The 18,991-nt window shown below is 42.6% G+C and overlaps 1 protein-coding gene across 1 annotated transcript; it reads right to left on the bottom strand.

Annotated features, from left to right (window-relative positions):
- Nucleotides 1-12,625: 12,625 nt before the first annotated feature.
- On the bottom strand, nt 12,626-18,519 carry tlr22 (toll-like receptor 22; the record flags this gene model as incomplete). The annotated part of the gene is made up of 3 exons (XM_080515235.1): nt 12,626-12,863; nt 13,960-14,077; nt 16,005-18,519. 3 exons carry the CDS (start codon nt 18,517-18,519, stop codon nt 12,626-12,628), a joined length of 2,871 nt encoding a protein of 956 aa, XP_080371361.1.
- Nucleotides 18,520-18,991: the final 472 nt, after the last annotated feature.

The following is an 18,991-nucleotide window of genomic DNA, read 5'->3' on the forward strand; positions in this document are numbered from 1 at the left end:
AAAAAGTTGTTCCAGTAGAAACTGTAAGCTGGTAACGTGAAAATTAACTGTAAAGTAACTGTCATGTTGTCCATGGCTGGAAAATACAGTAATAGCATCTTTTCTTTCAATCCTTTCATGAGTGAAGGAAGAAAAACTATTGAAGATGGTTCTAAAAAAACACATACATTCAATGGTCACAAGCATTTGGGTCATTTGGGTGAACTGGCACTTTAAAGACGACGACCTTTGTAGTATATCAATCCATAGATTAACAGAGCCAGGTTGTTGGGGTGAAATGATTTAAAAGCTGCCTCTGTGTAGTGTAGGTGTTGGTGCATGATGCCGCTGACTGAAGCTGTTGAGACGAGACAGTCTGACGGCCACATGGCCTTGAATACATACTTTATTCTGTTTCTACAAACACCTAGCAGGAGAAACTCTGTTTTTCCTCTCCCAGTATAACTCCAGTACACTCAAATCAAACCTACGTAATGGTTCCTGTATGGGGCTTGCATGCTCTCCCCGTGCATGTGTGTCTTTTCTCTGGGTATTCTGATTTCCTTCCGTGCAAAAACCTCTGGCTGAAGTTCTTTGGTGACCCCACAATTCACCAAGTGCTGGATCGTTCACATTTGCATGCATTTTGTTGACGGCATTGTGAATGCACAGAGATACCGTGACCAGATCCTGACGCCCCTTGTTGACGCCGTTCATCCACGACCATCACCTCACGTCGCAGCAGGATGCTGCACGGCCTCCATGTCGCAAGGATCTGGACACGATTCCCTGGAAGCTGAAAACGTCCCAGTCCTTGCATGGCCAGCATCCTCACCGGACACCGTCACCCATTGAACATGTTTGGGATGCTCTGGATTGGCGTGAACGACAGGGTGTTCCACTTCCTGCTAATATCCAGCAACTTGGCAGCCATTGAAGAGGGGCGGAGCAACATTCTACAATCAACCACCTGATCAAGTCTATGTGAAGGACATGTGTTGCACTGTGAGGCGAATGGTGGCCACACTACGTGTACACACACACACACACACACACACACACACACACACACACACACAGACACACACACACACACTCACACACACAACATGTGTTTAACCACAAACATGCACTGGGGGTCCCTGAGCAAGACCCTCAGCCCCCCCAGCTCTCCAGGACACACTTGAAAAAGAGATTATTAATCTCGATGTGGTTCTCTTGGCTAAATATATGCAAAAATACCCCAAAACAAACGTGTAACAAACGCTAGGAAATTTGAGGATTTGTACTATATGAAGTTAGATTCCTATAAATCATGAAATAGTGTTTTGTGCGGCCAGTGCAAAGCAGGGACATGAAGGTCTCTTTGCCTTCCTTTTATGATAGGTGGTCCGCATTGAATGAGTTGACATATTCTTCTGGAGGAGACGAAAACCACACCACGCTCCCTCGACTGCATCCACTTGAAGTTTTACCAGTTGAGCCAGACGGTGAGACGACCTGCAGGATCTACACCAATAATCTTGTTGTCTAAGCATGACCTCTGGAACCTTCAAGATCATTTCTGTTGGGCTGAAAGAATTGACAAACTACAAGGTTTCAGAGCAGGCAACATCAGGATATAGATTAATACGACCTGAGAAACCATCTACTGGTTTGTCGTGTTTCAAATGAGTTGCAAGCAAATTTGAAAGGACTGAATGAGCCTTTACATGATATCACCGTGATTTCAAGGTTGTCTTGTCGCCTGAAACTGGCCACCTCTTTCGTGTGAATGGGTTTGAAAAGGTGATTAATTCAATGCTGAATGTGTTTGGCTGAATTCAAAACCCGGGACTTAAATACGCGCCCTGCGACCAACAGACTCATCCAGCAAAACACGGCTCAGTGCCTTTTGCACTGGATGCCACGGAACAGAAATCTCCACTCAGGTTGCGTCTCAAAGCAGTGCGGACGTGAAGCGGAGCCACGCTTCAGCAGAACCCCGACATCACAACTCTGCCCTTCTTCTAACTGAAAACCCAGGCTTGGTTATAAAACCTCCACGGCTTTCTGTTCATAAGACCTGCTTTATAAATATCACCTACATCAGCGTTAAGAAATTACAAGCCTGCATCCTATTTTTTAAAGGACTATTTGTGTTGTTGAGCGTTTCCATAGACACAAAGACAAAGTCAATATTTTATGAGCTCAGCTGCAGCGAGTTAGAAGTAAAGCTGTTGAATAGAACAAAGCATCAATAAATCCTTGAATATTACGATATAATATTGCAGTATTCATCTTTTATTCACCTGGACTCTGACGTTCTTGGGGTGCTTTTGATGCTATCCAGACTTAATGCATTGCACAGAAGGAAGACAGAGGAGTTAAACAAAAAAACTAAAATCCCACCGCTGTACCCTCCATGAACACGTGATTTATTTCCAGATTGCAGACTAAATGTGAAGTTTGCAGTTTAGAGAATGATCAACTTGAAATACCTTACCTGTTGTGGCAACTGTAGATGTAAGCCTTACAGATGAACTGGTGAAGAAAACCACAAACAGCACTTGTATGGGTTTGGTCTGTGACTGATCCAAACATCAGTGTTGCAAACGAGCTCAGAAGTCACAGCAACACTCACATTAGTGAACAAACCTCTGATGACAGATGACGGTGTGCAATGTCTGCCTCAACTTCTTTGGTTGGAGGGAAAAAATGTCAAGAACTGATCTGTTGTGCAACCGACACAGGTTTATATATAACACTCACACACGCACACACACACACGCACGCACGCACGCACGCACGCACGCACACACACACACACACACACAGCTACAGTATTTCTGTTCTGCTCTGTTGAAGGTAAATGTTGTTTTTGTTCCTGTTCATGTTCAAGTTGTTCATATTTTTACTCTCCTGGACCAAAATAATGTCATAAGCTTCTAGAATTAAAACATTTGAAGGGTAATCGGATCAACTTGAAAAAAACCCCCAATAAAGACAGCTTTACATGAAGTTCAAGGTGAGAATAATTACTAAACAAACTTGCATTTAATGAGTTAAAATCCTCAAATTATGTCTCATTTATAACCACAGTCAATCGCGGATGAACATGCAAACTGTATAGAAAAAACATAGCTAAAAATTATAACAAATTGTTTTTAATTGGATCAATTTTCTTTTTTTATGTTTGTGTTCAGCAATTTATTTATTTATCTCAGGCTACAACACCACTTAAAAATGATAAGAAGAAACAACAACAACAAATATATATATATATATATATATATATATATATATAAACACAGTATATATATATATTATATATATATATATATATATATATATATATATATATATATATATATATATATATATATATATATATATATATATATAAACACAGTGAAATGATCAATTATACGGTGAAACGTCTATACGGTGAAACGTCTATAAAATACAATCCAAAGTTCAAAAATCGATGTTTTCCAGCTATACTTGTCAAGTCAAAACGTCCTTGTTGGTCAGTGATGTCACCTTAGTGGTAAAGGAAGGGCTTCCTGTCCTGCAGAGCTGGAGGAAGACACACACAGCCGCTGACCAGTTTTTTTTTTCCAGGATTCTGATTGGCTATCATGGCTTCCTGCTTTTTGCTATACTGCCCCCTACAGGTTTGTCATGCTCATAGCAGCTCTGAACCAGGTGGATATGTGGGTCAGTATCAATGAAGATTTGATTTTTAAATGTAGAGATGGAAATATCCATTTTTTTAAAACTGGGTCGGAGTAAATGTGGCCTGAAGCTCCAGCAGCGTTCAGCAGACAAACCAGAGCTCTGGTCGGTAGTGAGGCTGTACAGAGACAGAGAACGTCTACAAAGTAAGGCCGGTAAGGCAGTAAATGAAGACTCTCTGCTGGGGAGCTTTGTGTTGATCAACTGTGATGTGTGCGGTGTCTTCCTTTGAGCTTGCTGATTATGATTTCAGTAGTTAATTTGTGATTTTTAGTTCATTTTGTTGTATTTCAAAATCAAAATCAAATCAAACTTTATTTCTATAGCCCTTTTATAATCACCCGGTGACATCCAAAGTGCTTTACAACAAAGCTAAAACAATACATTAAGAAGTAAATACGAGAATAAATACATAAAAACAAAAAAAATAAAATAAAACACAGGTGCTGTCTGTATGAGGTGCGGCGGTGCTGCAGTTTGTTGACGCCATCCAGAAATTCATAAAACAGAGCATACAGAGTAAAATAAAATACACTGCCCTAGACAGAGTTAAAAGCCAGCTTAAAAAGGTGAGTCTTCAGTTTTGATTTAAAAAGGCCGAGATGAGTGGTGGCGTGAATGTCGGGGGGGCAGTTTGTTCCACAGTCTCGGAGCAGCGACTGCAAAAGAGCGACACCCCACTGTTTATATCTCCACCTTGGAATGTCTAAAAGAAGCTGAGCTGAAGAACGCAGGGCCCTCCAGGGTCACGTAGAGTTAAAATATCAGACAGGCAAGAGGAACCCTGGCCATTGATGGCATTAAAAACAAACAACAGAAGTTTAAAATCAATTCTAAAACGAACTGGAAGCCAGTGGAGAGACGACAGCACAGGGGTATTGTGTTCACGTGTGGGTGAATTTGTTAAAAACCTGGCAGCGGCGTTCTGCACTAGTTGAAGACGCGTAATAGAAGACTGGCTGAGGCCGACATAGAGGGCATTACGGTCCAGTCTTGAGCTAATAAAAGCATGTATGGCCTTTTCAAGATCCTGTTGATTCAGGAACGGCTTCACATTGGCCAGGAGACGGAGCTGATAAAAACTGGCTTTGACCACAGAACTAATCTGTTTATCAAATTTAAGACCGTTGTCGAACGTTACCCCAAGATTTGTAACAACTGGTTTAAAATAGGGGGCCAGAGCCAGAGTGTGTTTTAAAAACATTCGCCATAGATGATGTGCCAAACAAGATGCATTCTGTTTTTGTGTCATTTAAATGCAGAAAGTTGTGTGCCAACCACTGCTTTACATCAGTAAAACAACCCATTAGCCTTGTAAGAGCAGTGCTTTCGTTGGGTCTTATGGGTAAATATATCTGCAGGTCATCAGCATAGAGGTGGAAGGACAGATTGTGTTTTCTTATAATTGATCCCAGAGGTAGCAGATACAAGGAAAACAGAACAGGGCCGAGAACAGATCCCTGTGGCACCCCACAAGGGAGAGATGCGCGTGAAGAGCAGAGGTCACCAATCATCACAGAGAAGCTCCTGTTTGCCAAGTATGACCTAAAGCATTGGAGGGCGGTGCCACGGATGCCAGCATACTGCTCTGGGCGAGATAGAAGGACTGCATGGTCGACTGTATCAAAGGCTGCTGTGAGGTCCAGCAGCACCAACACAGCGGGGTTCCCAGCATCCAAGGACAAGGCAATGTCGTTATGCACCCTTAGTAGTGCTGACTCAGTGCTATGTCTGGATTTAAAACCAGGTTGGAACTTGTCAATAGCACAATTTGTCTCTAAAAATGTTTGTAATTGGATAAAAACATTTTTTTCTAAGATCTTAGAAATAAAAGACAAATGGGAAACAGGCCTGAAATTAGACAGCACAGAGGGGTCAAGATGTGTTTTTTTAAGGAGGGACCTAACCACAGCATGTTTGAAGGCAGCTGGGACGGACCCTGAACTAAGTTTTATAGGAACAAGCAGACTTGGCCCAACAGAGTTAAAAACCTCCTTCAAAAATGTTGTTGGAATTATATCTAAGGGACAGTTAGTGGGTTTCATGCCACGAACCACCTTAGTGAAAAAAGGTAAAGAAATGGTCTCAAACTGCTGGAAAACAGCAGGTTGCATAGAAGGAGCACTCACATCACCAGGGGACGTCCCTAGAGTATTACTGATAGTCCACCTCACTGATGCCACTTTGTCAGTAAAAAAGGCTAAAAACTCTTCACAGGTTGCAGTGGAGGCATCAGACAAGACAGTGGGGCGAGGGTTAATAACAGAGTCAATAGTGGTAAACAACACTCTTGGCTGGTGAAAACTGTTGGCTATAATGGAGGACAGATATCTGGACTTAGCCTCCTTGAGAGATCTCTGGTAAGCAGCCAAACTATCCCTTAACCAGCCAAGAGATACATGCAGTTTGTCCTTTTTCCACCGCCGTTCAGCCTGTCTATTTCAAATCGTATTTAAAATCTCTGCTCAAAACAAAATGTGGAAAATTCATGTACTATGATTCACAGTGGAGGATATTTAATAATTGTACCTCATTTTAATTAAAAGGAGAATTTGTCTTGATCAAAATGTCATTCAATGACAGATGACAATGCATTTTTGTTGGAGTAAAATGTTAAAAAGTAGATACTTAACTTCAACTCAATTAATTTACATGATTTATTTGTTAAAATGCGTTCCACCTACAGCTACAACTACATGACATATTTATGTCTACTAAACAATGGAGAAAAGAAAGGAAGGCGTCTGTGGTGATTGAGTGGAATCCAGTTGAACTCTGGGTAAATGCTTCTGGTCCCTTTCCAGTGAGGAAGCTGCACAAACCAAGGCTGAACTTGACAGCAGAAAAGCTGTCGACCACATCTGTAAAAAAAATGGATGATGTTGCTACTGAAAAGTCAGTGGAACGACTGAAAATGGAGAGAATGATGGTGAAAAGATAATTCTCCCATCTAGTCACTACTGTAACCTGGATATATGAAGATACGACTGAAGAGGAGCTCAAGGTGGGTTTCAACTAGCTCATGATGGAAGATGAAAAGGTCTTGGCAGCAAACATCACAGCAACACACACACACACACACACACACACACACACACACACACACACACACACACACACACACACACACACACACACACACACACACACACACACACACACACACACTGAAGTGGGAGCTCAGTTACAAACTCTGGAAGAAATGATTATACAAACAAACAATACTTCATAAGTAGTTGTAGTTCACCCTCCAGCTTCAGCACAGATACAAGGAGAAATGATGAAGGACAGTATAATTGGACCATGGAGAGAGAAGACACATGCAGACATGATCAGAACCCGAATGAAACTGAACAGAACGAGAACAGAACCTGAGAAGAATCTCAAGTTGACGAGCTGCAGAAGGTTTCAGGCTCATGGCTGGAAAACAACATGTGCTGTCAGTGAGACTGAAGAGAAGAAGTGATGAAGAGGATGTTCTGCTGTCATTCACACCCTGAGAAGCTCTAAACAACAGTTGGTCTTCACCAGCAGTGAAGACAACCACTGGCTCTGAACCAGCAGCAGGACGCCGACACTTTTGATGAACTTTAGCACAAATACCAACAAACAGACAGAACAGACAGTGCAACGGTCAGAGCTGTGTTCTTGTTCTCTCCAGCCTTGTTCTGTCCAGCCTTGTTCTCTCTGGCCTTGTTCTCTCTGGCCTTGTTCTCTCCAGCCTTGTGCTCTCCAGTCTTGTCCTCTCCAGTCTTGTCCTCTCCAGCTTTAGTCTTGTCCTCTGTGGGAAAACAGAATCATGGTGAGGATCAGTCACAGGCGGAGGTCTTCGGTCAGGTCACTTATTGTGAATCCTGATGTGACTCTGAGCTTTTCAGCTCTTCAGTAAAGCTCCAGATGACAAAGACTCACCAACGGTCAGGGTGACGGTGCAGATGGGGTCACCGTCAAGGTCAGCTCTCTTCCTGCGGGATGTTTTTTTCTGGTCGACTCGAAACTCATAGGTGGCGCTGTCAGCCGTGGTCACATTGTTCAGGAAAATACTGAAGGTTCCATTCTTCAGGTCCGGGTCCTGCAGCTCCACCCGGCCTTTGTAGCTCGGCAGCTGGAGGTCAGGTACAAGAGACTGACCCCGTCGCATCAGGACATTTCCCTGGGGCTCGTCTGTCCTTATACACTCTAGGATCGACACCCAACTGATGTTTGGATGTTGACATCTTAGGAGGACCCTCTGTCCTCTCTCAGCTCTGACCTGAGGGTCTGAAAAAACCAAACAGTCACATAGAAAGCTTAGAGAAATCCATCTCATTCAAAAGGATAAAACACACAGGCCAATGCCTGTAACTGAACACACACACACACACACACACGCACACACACACGCACACACACGCGCACACACACGCGCACACACACGCGCACACACACGCGCGCAGACACACACGCACACACACACGCACACACACACACGCACACACACACGCACACCTCTGCCCTGAACAAATCATGGTCATGAAAAAGGTAAAAACTTGTGTTTGTGTATCAACAGCTTTTCAAAAGCTCCGTGAGTCGGCACGTTTCCATGCTAACATGCTATCATGCTAACAACGTGCGTTGCGTTGGCCCCGGCTTTGCCAAGTTTCCAACAAAAACAAAAACTTCTCATTTCACTTTCAAACAAAAGATTTACATACTATGTCACATCGAGGAGTGTCTTCATTGTTTCTTGATCACAGCATTCAAAGCATTCAGAGCATTCAGAGCATTCTTAGCAGCTAAGTCAAGCGCACCGATCGGAGCTAGCTCAACACGCTGATCTCTTATGACCGACAAATCAGAATAAAGTCATAGTTTCTTCAGAAGTATGTCTCAGATATTTTTCTGGCCAAATGTTTGTGAGAATGAGCTGAAACTCACCAGCTGAAGTCAAGACGATAAGGAGCAGAACCAGGCCAAATACCGAGGCAGCTATGGTCGACGCCATTTTAGTGTCGATATGCTTCGTCGGCGAGTTTTATATCTGCCACTGGTCCGGAAGCCCACAGCTTTTCGGAAGCGGCTTCCGTATTGTTTGTTCACATCTTCCGTACAGCTACGTTACTGTTCAACAATCTAACATGACATCAGGCCGACACAGGGTAATTCCAGTCGACTGATTCAGAACGTTGTCGTCTCAGACAGGAGAGTACGGAATGCCGTGTAGCAAGTCGGACTGACTTATACTGACAGAAATCAGTTTACCAGGTTAGATATGGTCTAAGTAGGGCATATCATATTCTATTTGAGTTTCTGGAGGCTAGGAGATGTCCTAAGTGAGATCAGGTGCTATGGCATCAGTGATGCTTGTCATATTGTACTAATTTGCTATATGTCTTTGCTGACCATATACGTGACGAAGTTTCCTTTGTGTGTCGGAGTTGCATATTGGAAGTCGCTTCTCTCACCCTGTCATGTCATCAGCTTCTGATTTTTTTAAAATGTCATCCTATTCGATATTGAAATTTTTTTTAATCAAACGAAGAAGCATCGTTGAAGCCTCTTTCATCCCCTGCTCCCATCCTGCACTGAAACCCAACACGGTACAGAAGCAAAGGCTGCAAGGCTGCTAATCACGACACCACATTGCCACTGCATTCAGAATCCATCACCACAGTACCAGTAAACCTGGAGACCTCTTCAGGGTCCAGATGATCCACAAATATCAACAAAGGTTCAACTTACAGGCAGTTCAGAGAAGAAGTCCCAGCCAGCAGGGAGACAGAGAACAGAGTGATACAGGTGGAGGAAATAAATGCAAAGTACACAGCTCAGCTGGGTGTGAGCACGTCAGTCAGGAAAAACTACTTCTGTTTCCTCATTCAAACTCACCATTAATCTCTGAACGTCTACTTCTTCTTTCTTGTCAGTGGACATACACACACTCACATTTACACCTGTGAGCAGGGGTGGACTGGGGCAAAACAAATCAGCCCTGGCATGTTTGGCCCAGACCAGCCCACAACATTATGGGTTGCTGAATGAAGCACTGACTATTTAATACAAGGACTAAATCTGACAGACACAGTATCTGCAGCAGCAGCACAGACCAGCCTGATTTACCAAAGCAAATCAAGGAGAGGAGCAAAAACAAATTCAACAATAAACAGCAACACAGCAGCACCAATTAACAGCATGCCAGTTAACAATTGACCATTTCCTGATTGAGACTCTTTGACGAGGATGGGAAAGTCTATTTTCTGAGAGCATCACTCTCAGTGGTTATCAGAGAGGTGGTCAGTCTGTTCTGGCTCATTGTGGTGTTACATATTCAACAGTCCGGTTTTGAGAATGAGCGCCCCCCACTGGCAGTGGTTCCAGGCAACGTCAAATAGAGTCTCAGTGTCAACGTGTAGAAACACAGGCTGACGTCTCTTTCCAGCTACAAGATTCTTTCATGAATTCTCTGATTTGTCCAATTTTATCCACAAAATCTTCCTCAAGATCAGTGATTCTAAACCTTTTACTTTAGGAACCCAAATGTTTACCATTGTAGAACCAGGCCACCTCCACCAACCGTACAATTACTAAGAAGTTGAAAGAGCCTCATAACAGCCTAAACTGTATGTGAAATAGTTTCTTTGTTATAATCAGTAATGATGATTATTTCTCTCAGAGGATAAACCCTTTGGTTTACACTATTTCCTGGGTGTTTGGTGGTCTGGTGTCGCTTCAGCTGGAAGGTTCAAACTTTGATTGGACGGTTTTTCACTCCAGAAGATGAATTCAGCTCTAATTCTATTCATTGTGTCTATGAAGCCATGTTCTATGTATTTTTTGTTTTTTAAAAATCTGTTTTCTTTGAAATTTTTACACTATACTGCAGTGGTTTGGCCAGATTGGAGCTTTTTGTGGGCCAGTTTTGGTCCACGGGCCTTATGTTTGACACCCCTGCTTTCAAAAACAAATGAGGGCCCCTGGTTGTGAATCACTGCTGTGGATCACTTGGATGTTTCCTATGGAGATCAGCTGCTCCTGAATGGAGATCCTGTCTGGAAAAGCATGTGATGTTGTTCTAAAGCCCCCTGATTAAAGCAGTGGCGTGACGGAGGAGGTTCATCAAGACTCACTCCTGGTCCACTGGAGGCAACGTGTCATACGGAGTCAGCCTCTGCGTTAATCGGGTGGCGGTGGGGACCTGTTGACCAGCCCCCCAGAGACACCGGCCCACTGGGACAGTGCCAGCTCACCAGTGCAGCCCTGCCTGCAAGGAATATAGATTTGCCAATGTTACCAATTTTGCCATGTTTTTGATGAAACCACAAATACGAAATGGAAAGAACCTGGAGCTCAACACGGTCATGAACCTGAGGCTTTTTGCACTATAAGACAAGACTTGTAATTACAACAGTACTATCGCCTCATTCACAACCACTGCTCTTGGCCTGATGGACAGATTGATGGATAGATAGATGGACTGATGGACAGACACTATTCAGGGACAATGCCTCGATGTCCACTACCAAACTACAACTGCAATCCTAAACTAAACTGTGTCTTCACTGCAGCGTTGAGAAGATTGTCTTCACTGCAACTTAACTCTTGTCTTCACCGTGATGATTGCATGTCCCCATCATGTGAGTGGTTGGAAATACTTGTATACACTTTCACAAACATTTTTAAGATGGCCTTTCCTGAAAACCACGGCCAATTTTATTGATTTATATCTTTACAAACAACCAGTAACCAGAGATCATTCAACACACACTGCACTTTCACAATATGTGTGTTACCTGTTCGAAAAAGGAAGGAGTACAACTTTTTTAATCCTACCCATTTACATCTTTATTGATCATTCATATTTTCTTTTTCATTTTTCCTAATTTACAAAAACAGTGATGATTTATACAGATTGTTGCCCCTCCACCAATAAACAGAGCAACATCATAACCCATATCCAACTGGCAACAACTGGTGGACACGTCACTGTGCACGGACACATATTTCACTGTTAGCACACTATAATAAGCGACAACGGACGGCTTTTCCTGGCAAGTTTCAAGCTGAGCAACACTGAAACGGCCAAACTACTTGGGCTGGATGAGATTGTTGGAAAATTCAGATGTTGTGGTATCATATTAGTTTTGAGAGCAGAATAATCGTCACTTCCCCAATTGAACCATGTGAAGTTCACAGCTAAAACAAATCTGTGTCTCTCTTCAGTGCCACCTTGATCCTCTTTCAATGTTTGCATTCATTTTACAATACCTACATTATTTCAAGTGATATATTATTAAAAAGGACACAGCTGTTGAAAGATGAAGAATATATTGATTCTGTTGTGACAACTCATCCATTCATACATGAAGGCAGGACACAGTACATTTCAACATGAACACACAACCATAACTATGATAAATTTAGCATCAACGTATTACCGAACACACACGTTTGCTCTGAGATCTGTGCAGTAACACAAGCAGAAAAGACACACACACGGGAAGAAGATGCAACACGAAAGAGCCCTGAGCCGCCAATCAGACACAGTTTACTGAGCTAATTTGGCTTTTACTTTGAAAATCGCGCAATAAAAAGGAAATCTAAATTCTTCTGCGACAGTCAAAGACCATGTCATCAAGTCCATATGCCAATATCCATTCACAGACATAGCGCCACCTACTGGCACCAGGAAAGAGCATGTTGTACTAAGTTGTATGTGTTATTATTTTATCTACTGGTCGGTGAGACTTGGTCAGAGGTTGTGTCGGTGTCCCTCTGAACTTTGACGTGACACACAAGTCCTGCAGTGAGCCGCAGACCCACACCGGTGCCCTGCTGGCAAACCTCACACAGCCTCATTTCCATAGCAACTGTGATGTGAGGTTTTGCTGAGTGGAGGGTGGAGTGAGGAGTCTCTGCTGAGGTTCAACGCTGCTCGCGGCTTTAGTCTTCGCTAAGTGTCCACCAGGGTGAGGTGGAACCGCTCCTCGTCCGGCTCCTGTCCGGCCTGCAGAGCCTGACGTAGTTTCTCCCAGAAGAGACCCGCGTGCTCGCCGGCCCGGGTCCAGCTCAGATAGGTCTGCTTCTTCAGCAGCTTCCTCATGCGGTGGTACGGAGACAGCTTGGAGGCGGGGATCTCCTCCAGGAACACCAGGATCAGAACGTCCTTCTTCTCGTCAAACAGGCGGAAACTGAAAGTTAAACATGGAGACAAAGTCAGAAAATCTGAATTCAGTGTCCAATAATACATCAGTGTAGACAAGACACACACATACACACACACACACACACACACACACACACACACACACACACACACACACACACACACACACACACACACACACACACACACACACACACACACACACACACACACACAGAGTTGCAGTATTTCTGTTCTGTTCTGTTGAAGGTAAATGTTGTTTATGTTCAAGTTGTTCATATTTTTACTCTTCTGAAGCAAAATAATGTCATAAGCTTCCAGAATCAAAACATTTGAAGGGTAATCGGATTCATTGAACAATCAATCAATCAATCAATCAATCAATCAATCAAAATAAAGAAGACAGCTTTGCATGAACTACAGGTTAGATTATATTTACTCAACAAACTTTAATGAGTTAAAATCCTCATATTATATCTCATTTATAACCACAGTCCATCTGGGATGAACATCAAACTCCAAAGCCCCCAAGGTACCAGATAACAATGATTAATTTGTTGTTATATAATATATATATTATATCATTTTTTTTAATATTTTCAATCAGCTATTTATTCATTTATTTATTTTTGTGGGATGCAAGATCACTTAAATCAATAAGACGACAACAACAACAACAACAACAATAATAATAATGATAATAATAATAATAATAATAATTATTATTATTATTATTATTATTTGTGAAAATATCAACATTTGGAATGAATAAATACAAATAATATTAATTGTTATTATTTTTTTCATCCCCCCCCAAAAAAAATAAAAAAATTGAAAAGCCATTAAGGAGAGGTGAAGACATGTGATTTTTTTTTTTTTTTTTTTTTTTTACATGATTTATTCTAAGGATATTAAATAGTTGAAAACCAGGCTGCTGAGAATGTGGACTGTCTGTCTGCCAACAGCTCTGAGTTATTATACATTTGTTGGTTTATTGTTGAAATCGTGTTTCTATTGCACACTGAAACAAAGATTTATGATTTGCTTTACATGAATTAAATTGTTGTAAACGATTCCACTCAGTCTGAGGCAGATTTGTGAAACGTGAGCAGACATGTCACCTGGCTGCTTGGATCTCTCTGGAGCACCACTCGCTCTCCAGGTATCCCCGGCTGATCACACAGAGGGTCTTCCTGCTGCCATAGATGGCCTCAGTGATGTTATCTATCACTGGTTTCCCTGAGGAGGAGGAGGAGGAGGAAGAGGAGGAGGAGGAGGAGGAGGAGGAGGAGGAGGAGAACAGAGTCAACTCATGATGTGAGTAATATATCAAAGTGCAGTGGCGACACCTTCTGGAGTCCTATTGAAAGCACAAGACTGTTTTTAATGATTGAGAAATAGAAATCTTTAAAATAAATTATATGAGGCAGATGAAATTGTATTATTTAACTGTAAAAGAGACAAACCATTAAACAAGCTGCACAAGCTTGAGAAATTTAATTCAAACTTTTGTGATTTTTTACTTTATTACACATTAAATTATATATTTAGATGTTTGTTTTGTTATGGATTATTACTTTACTCCTATGAAAATCAAAAACAGTTTCGCCCATTCATCCAGTGTTGGCAGCGTCGCTTTACGCTGATTGAAGAAAAAAGGCGGGAACTGAACCGTAGAAGACGACCATAGTAAAAATACTTTGTCTTGAAGGAATATACAAGTTAAACATTTGATTTCTGTGGGACAACTGAACACATTGTATTGTTGTCTTCCTACACAGCTGGGATTCCTCCCTGCTAAAGTTGGGAAAAACAAAACTATAAATTAATGTTCAGGGACATTCCAAGTTGGTTGGCGACGTCTCCTCAGTGCTCCACTCTGCACATTTTATGGTCAAGGTAAGATTGGAACAGATAAGAGGTCAGAGGTCACTTTGGTCTCACGGAGCATCAAGCTCTGAGAAGAACCAGTTTTAAGCAGTTTTGGAGACAAAGGAATAGCAACATCACCATGGCAACGCATACATCACGAGGAACTGACCAATGTGAGGTTGAGGTGTCATATGCAAATGTATAAATATGAACCCCGCGTTGCAACGGGGCCCTTCTTCACTGTAGACTCAGCCTGTATTCTTGGATCTGCAAGGAAGAACGGTCCGAGCTCGTATAATGTAAACTCTGATATATGGAATTTTGTAGCATTATATAATCTGATATGCATTTTTGTAATCTCTTGTTTGTGTGATTATTAAATACATTATTGAAGAAATTAACGCTCTCTTTCTGCCTCTCCCGGATCAAACGAACACGCAGGAATTCAAGGGAACACAGGTACGAATTCTAACAGTCTGCAATGTTTCAGGTATAAATGTATTGAGGATTTTGGTCCAGAAAGTTTGACCTGAAGGACATTAAGCTCTCTACCCAGAGGTGTCGGACACATTTCAGTTGAGGAGCCACATGCACACCAGTTTATCTTAACACCATTCTTCTACTGACCCATAAAATAGTGCAATAAGAACCTTGGAAATGAAACTTCAAAGTTTTGGCTTTCTTGTGGTGCACAGTACACATGATGAAAACCAAACTATTAGTACAAACAAATTACTATCATTTCATCACGAAAACCTTCTGGTGTAAAATACAGTGGAATGACCAAAATACAGTGAAATGACCAGAAAATACAATCTGAAGTCCAAAATTCTATGTTTTCTTTGAAGTTTTTTCTATTTCCTTGGTGGTTTTCCAGCTATGTTGGAGCCTCTTGTGTGCCGGGTTATGTCGACCCTACTCGCCCTGTATCTATGGGAATGAGTACAACCTTCAGGTCAGATGGGCCGACACCATTAAGAGTGATGCAACATCGCATTTGGTAGCACTTAGTGAAAAGCTGACGGTAGTATTTTACTCTGGGGAGCATGAAAGGTCAGAATTTTATGGCCACTTGTTGAATAGCAATCACAACTTTTCCCTTAAAGCCATAAATAAACCTGCTGTGTGGACATTAATCTGACAAGCTGATCAGCTTTGAGTCATGAATTCATGGACGGTCATCAAAGTGTTTCAATATCTTGAAATGTGTATTTAAGGACTTATCAACCAAATACAAACTGCTCACAGTCATGTCAAACATATAGAGTATTTGACTGCACTGATGCGGTCTTACCTGGTTCAAAGTCCCGATGGTGCAGACACAACCTCCATCCTTGCTCCCCTTCCAGCTTGGGTAGGAGCTCTTCAATGACCCAGGGCTCATCGTGAACGTTGTAGGAGATGAAGGCGTCGTACTGATGAGGGGCGTTCCTGTTTTTGTGCTTCGTGTCGGCCAGCCAAGCCAAGAAGATGTAGTACGCGTAGACCAGCTGCCACCTCATGAAGTGATAGACGGAGGGCACCACCATCAAACAGAGCGTGGCGCACGTGGTCGCCACGAAGCAGATAAAGCTGGTGTCCAACGAGCACGACTGGACGTCGAAGCCCAGGAGCGGCTTGCCCTTCAAGCTCGGAGGATAGTTGCATTCAAAGTTGTAAGCGTCGAACACCTGCGTCTGTGTGTTTTTCTGAACCCACTGGATGAACCACTCGTTATCGCAGTCGCACGTAAAACTGTTGCCCTGGAGATCCACGTAAACCAAAGCAGGTAAGGAGTTGATCACTTCTGCTCTGAAGACTGAATATTGATTCATCCTCGCCTGCAGGAACTCCAGCTTGGTGAGATTGGCGTGCAGGAAGAAATCTAATGATTCCAGATAGTTCTTGCTCAGGTAAAGGATCTTAAGGTTCCCCACTGGGGAGAAGAGTCTCGACGAGAGGGGGGAGAGGGTATTGGAGTTGATGTCCAGGTGTTCTAGCCGAGGCGTGAAGGTGAACGTGTCTTCGTGCAGCGATTTAAGTCTCATGTTCCTGCAGCTGAAGCTCAAGAGGTTGGTCAGACCTTGCAGGAAGTTCTGAGGCAGATACGACCATCCCCTGTCACCCTGTCCACGAATGCTCAGCTCCTCCAGACTGGACATCTTGAAGAACGGTGGAGACGACAAAGGCAACTTCTCCTTGTATTGGATTTCGTTCTCAGTCAGATCCAGGCTCCTGAGGCTGATCAGGGCGTTGAACGCCCCAGTTTGTAGCTGCTTCGCTGAGATTTTATTCACTTGCAATTTAAGACTGGTGAGATTCGTCAATCCAATAAAGCTGTTTTTACTCAGAGTCTTTATGGTGTTATTATCTAAAAACAAGTCCTGGAGGGAGGTCAGGCCTCCAAATTCCTCATTATTGATAGAGACGATCTTATTTCCATTCAACTGTAATCTTTGAAGCTTTGGCAGGGTTTTTTTGAAGGTGTAATTCAGGGTGCAGATCTTATTCGTCTGCAGTTTAAGAATGCGCAATTGTTGTAAATCCGCAAACAAACAGTTGTTCAGATGTTCAATTGAATTTTGATAAAGGTTGAGCTGTCTGAGGTTTGTCTGATTGGCGAAATCGTCACATTGGAGCGCGTTGAGCTTGCAGGTGCTGAGATCAAGCTCCTGAAGCCTCGGCAGATTCCTCGTGGCTGCCGGGACGGAGAAAAGGTTGTTGCGACTCAGGTTCAAGATCCTTAAACTCCGTAGGGACTTGAAGGCGTCGTTGCTGATATTTCTCACATTACTGTCTCTTAGATTGAGCTCGACGACGTTAACGCACAGTCTGAACAGGTTCCAACCGATGGAGCCCAGGTTGTTCTTCTGGAGTTGCAGTTTGGAGAGCGTCGGGATGGAGCAGGAGATGTCGATCAGCTCGCCCAGGTCCAGCCTCATCCCGTTCATCCTTAGTGAAGTGAGCGAGGAGTTCACACTCTCCAGGAATGTTCTCACGTCGTCAAGAGCCATCGAGAGGCCACTGATATCAAGCGAGGACACGCAAGTCAAGAAAGTCCGGTCACGCACTTCAAACTTCATCTGGGCCCTTCTGGACGAGCTGGCCAGGCTAAGCCACGTCAGGTTCGGGAACACGTTGGTGGTGATGTTGAAGATTCTCAGCGGATTTTGAGACAAACCGAGGTAACGGAGCCCAAGTGAGCTGTTGCTCACTTCCCACGACCGAAAGGCGGTTAACAGGTTTGTGTCTACGTAGAGCTCCTGGAGGTGTGGCAGGTACCGCAGGACGGTGTCGACTCGGCGAAGTTTGTTGTGGGAAAGATCCAGGAGCTTTAAGCTCGTCGTGGATCGGAAAGCAGTATATTTCACGTTTGTGATGGAATTGCTGGTAATCCTGAGTTCGGTGAGCTGGCCCAGACCTGCAAAAACGTCCTCTTCCAGTGTGCCGAGCTTGTTGCTGTTGAGATTTAAGATCTTGAGGGAACTCAAGTGAGCAAAGGCACCATCGTTAATCTTGGTAATGTAGTTACGGCTCAGGTCTAACTTGATCAGCTCCGGTAGATCCGTAAAATCAGTGGCTTGTATGCTTGAAATCCTGTTGATAGTTAAGTCAATGCCGACGACGGTGGATGGAATATCCAGAGGAACGGCTTTGAGGTGACCATCCCTACAGATCGCTGTGCCCTCGCTGATCCTGCAGCTCTTGAGCGAGAATCCGCAGGCTGGTACGACAAAAACAATATTCCACAAAAGGAAAATGATGCTCAGTTTGAAGCTTGCTGCTCCGTTCTTTGCTTTTATTGGATGTTCTGCTGATCTGAGAGACATTTTTTTCCGTTCTACAAACAAAAATAAGAAAAACAAGAATGTGCTTTGTTTAGCTGGTTTCCAAAAGAAGTAGTGGTTTTGTTAAAAAAAAAAAATTAATAAAAAAAATAAATATATATATATATATATTTTTTTTTTTTAATAAATTATATATATTTTTTTCTTTAATAAATTATTTATATATATATTTTTTTTTTTTAATTTTATTTTGTACTTTAAATATTGATTCAAATTTGACAAAAAAGAAATTCATACTCACTGAGTTGATTAAAGGTTCTTTAAGGTTATTGTTGCTCCCTTTTGGGTTGAAATCCAATCATTTCATTCCAGAGTGTGACTTAATTCTCATCTTTCTTCTGCCCGGCTGTCGTCTACCTTCTTTATACTATGTGTATCGACTGAGAAAGTGAGGAAGTGAGAGTGGACACCCTGGGTGGAGTCATCTCAACATGGCTAGATAATATAGACTCAG

Source organism: Blennius ocellaris (assembly GCF_963422515.1).
Source record: "Blennius ocellaris genome assembly, chromosome: 19".
NCBI lineage: Eukaryota > Metazoa > Chordata > Actinopteri > Blenniiformes > Blenniidae > Blennius > Blennius ocellaris.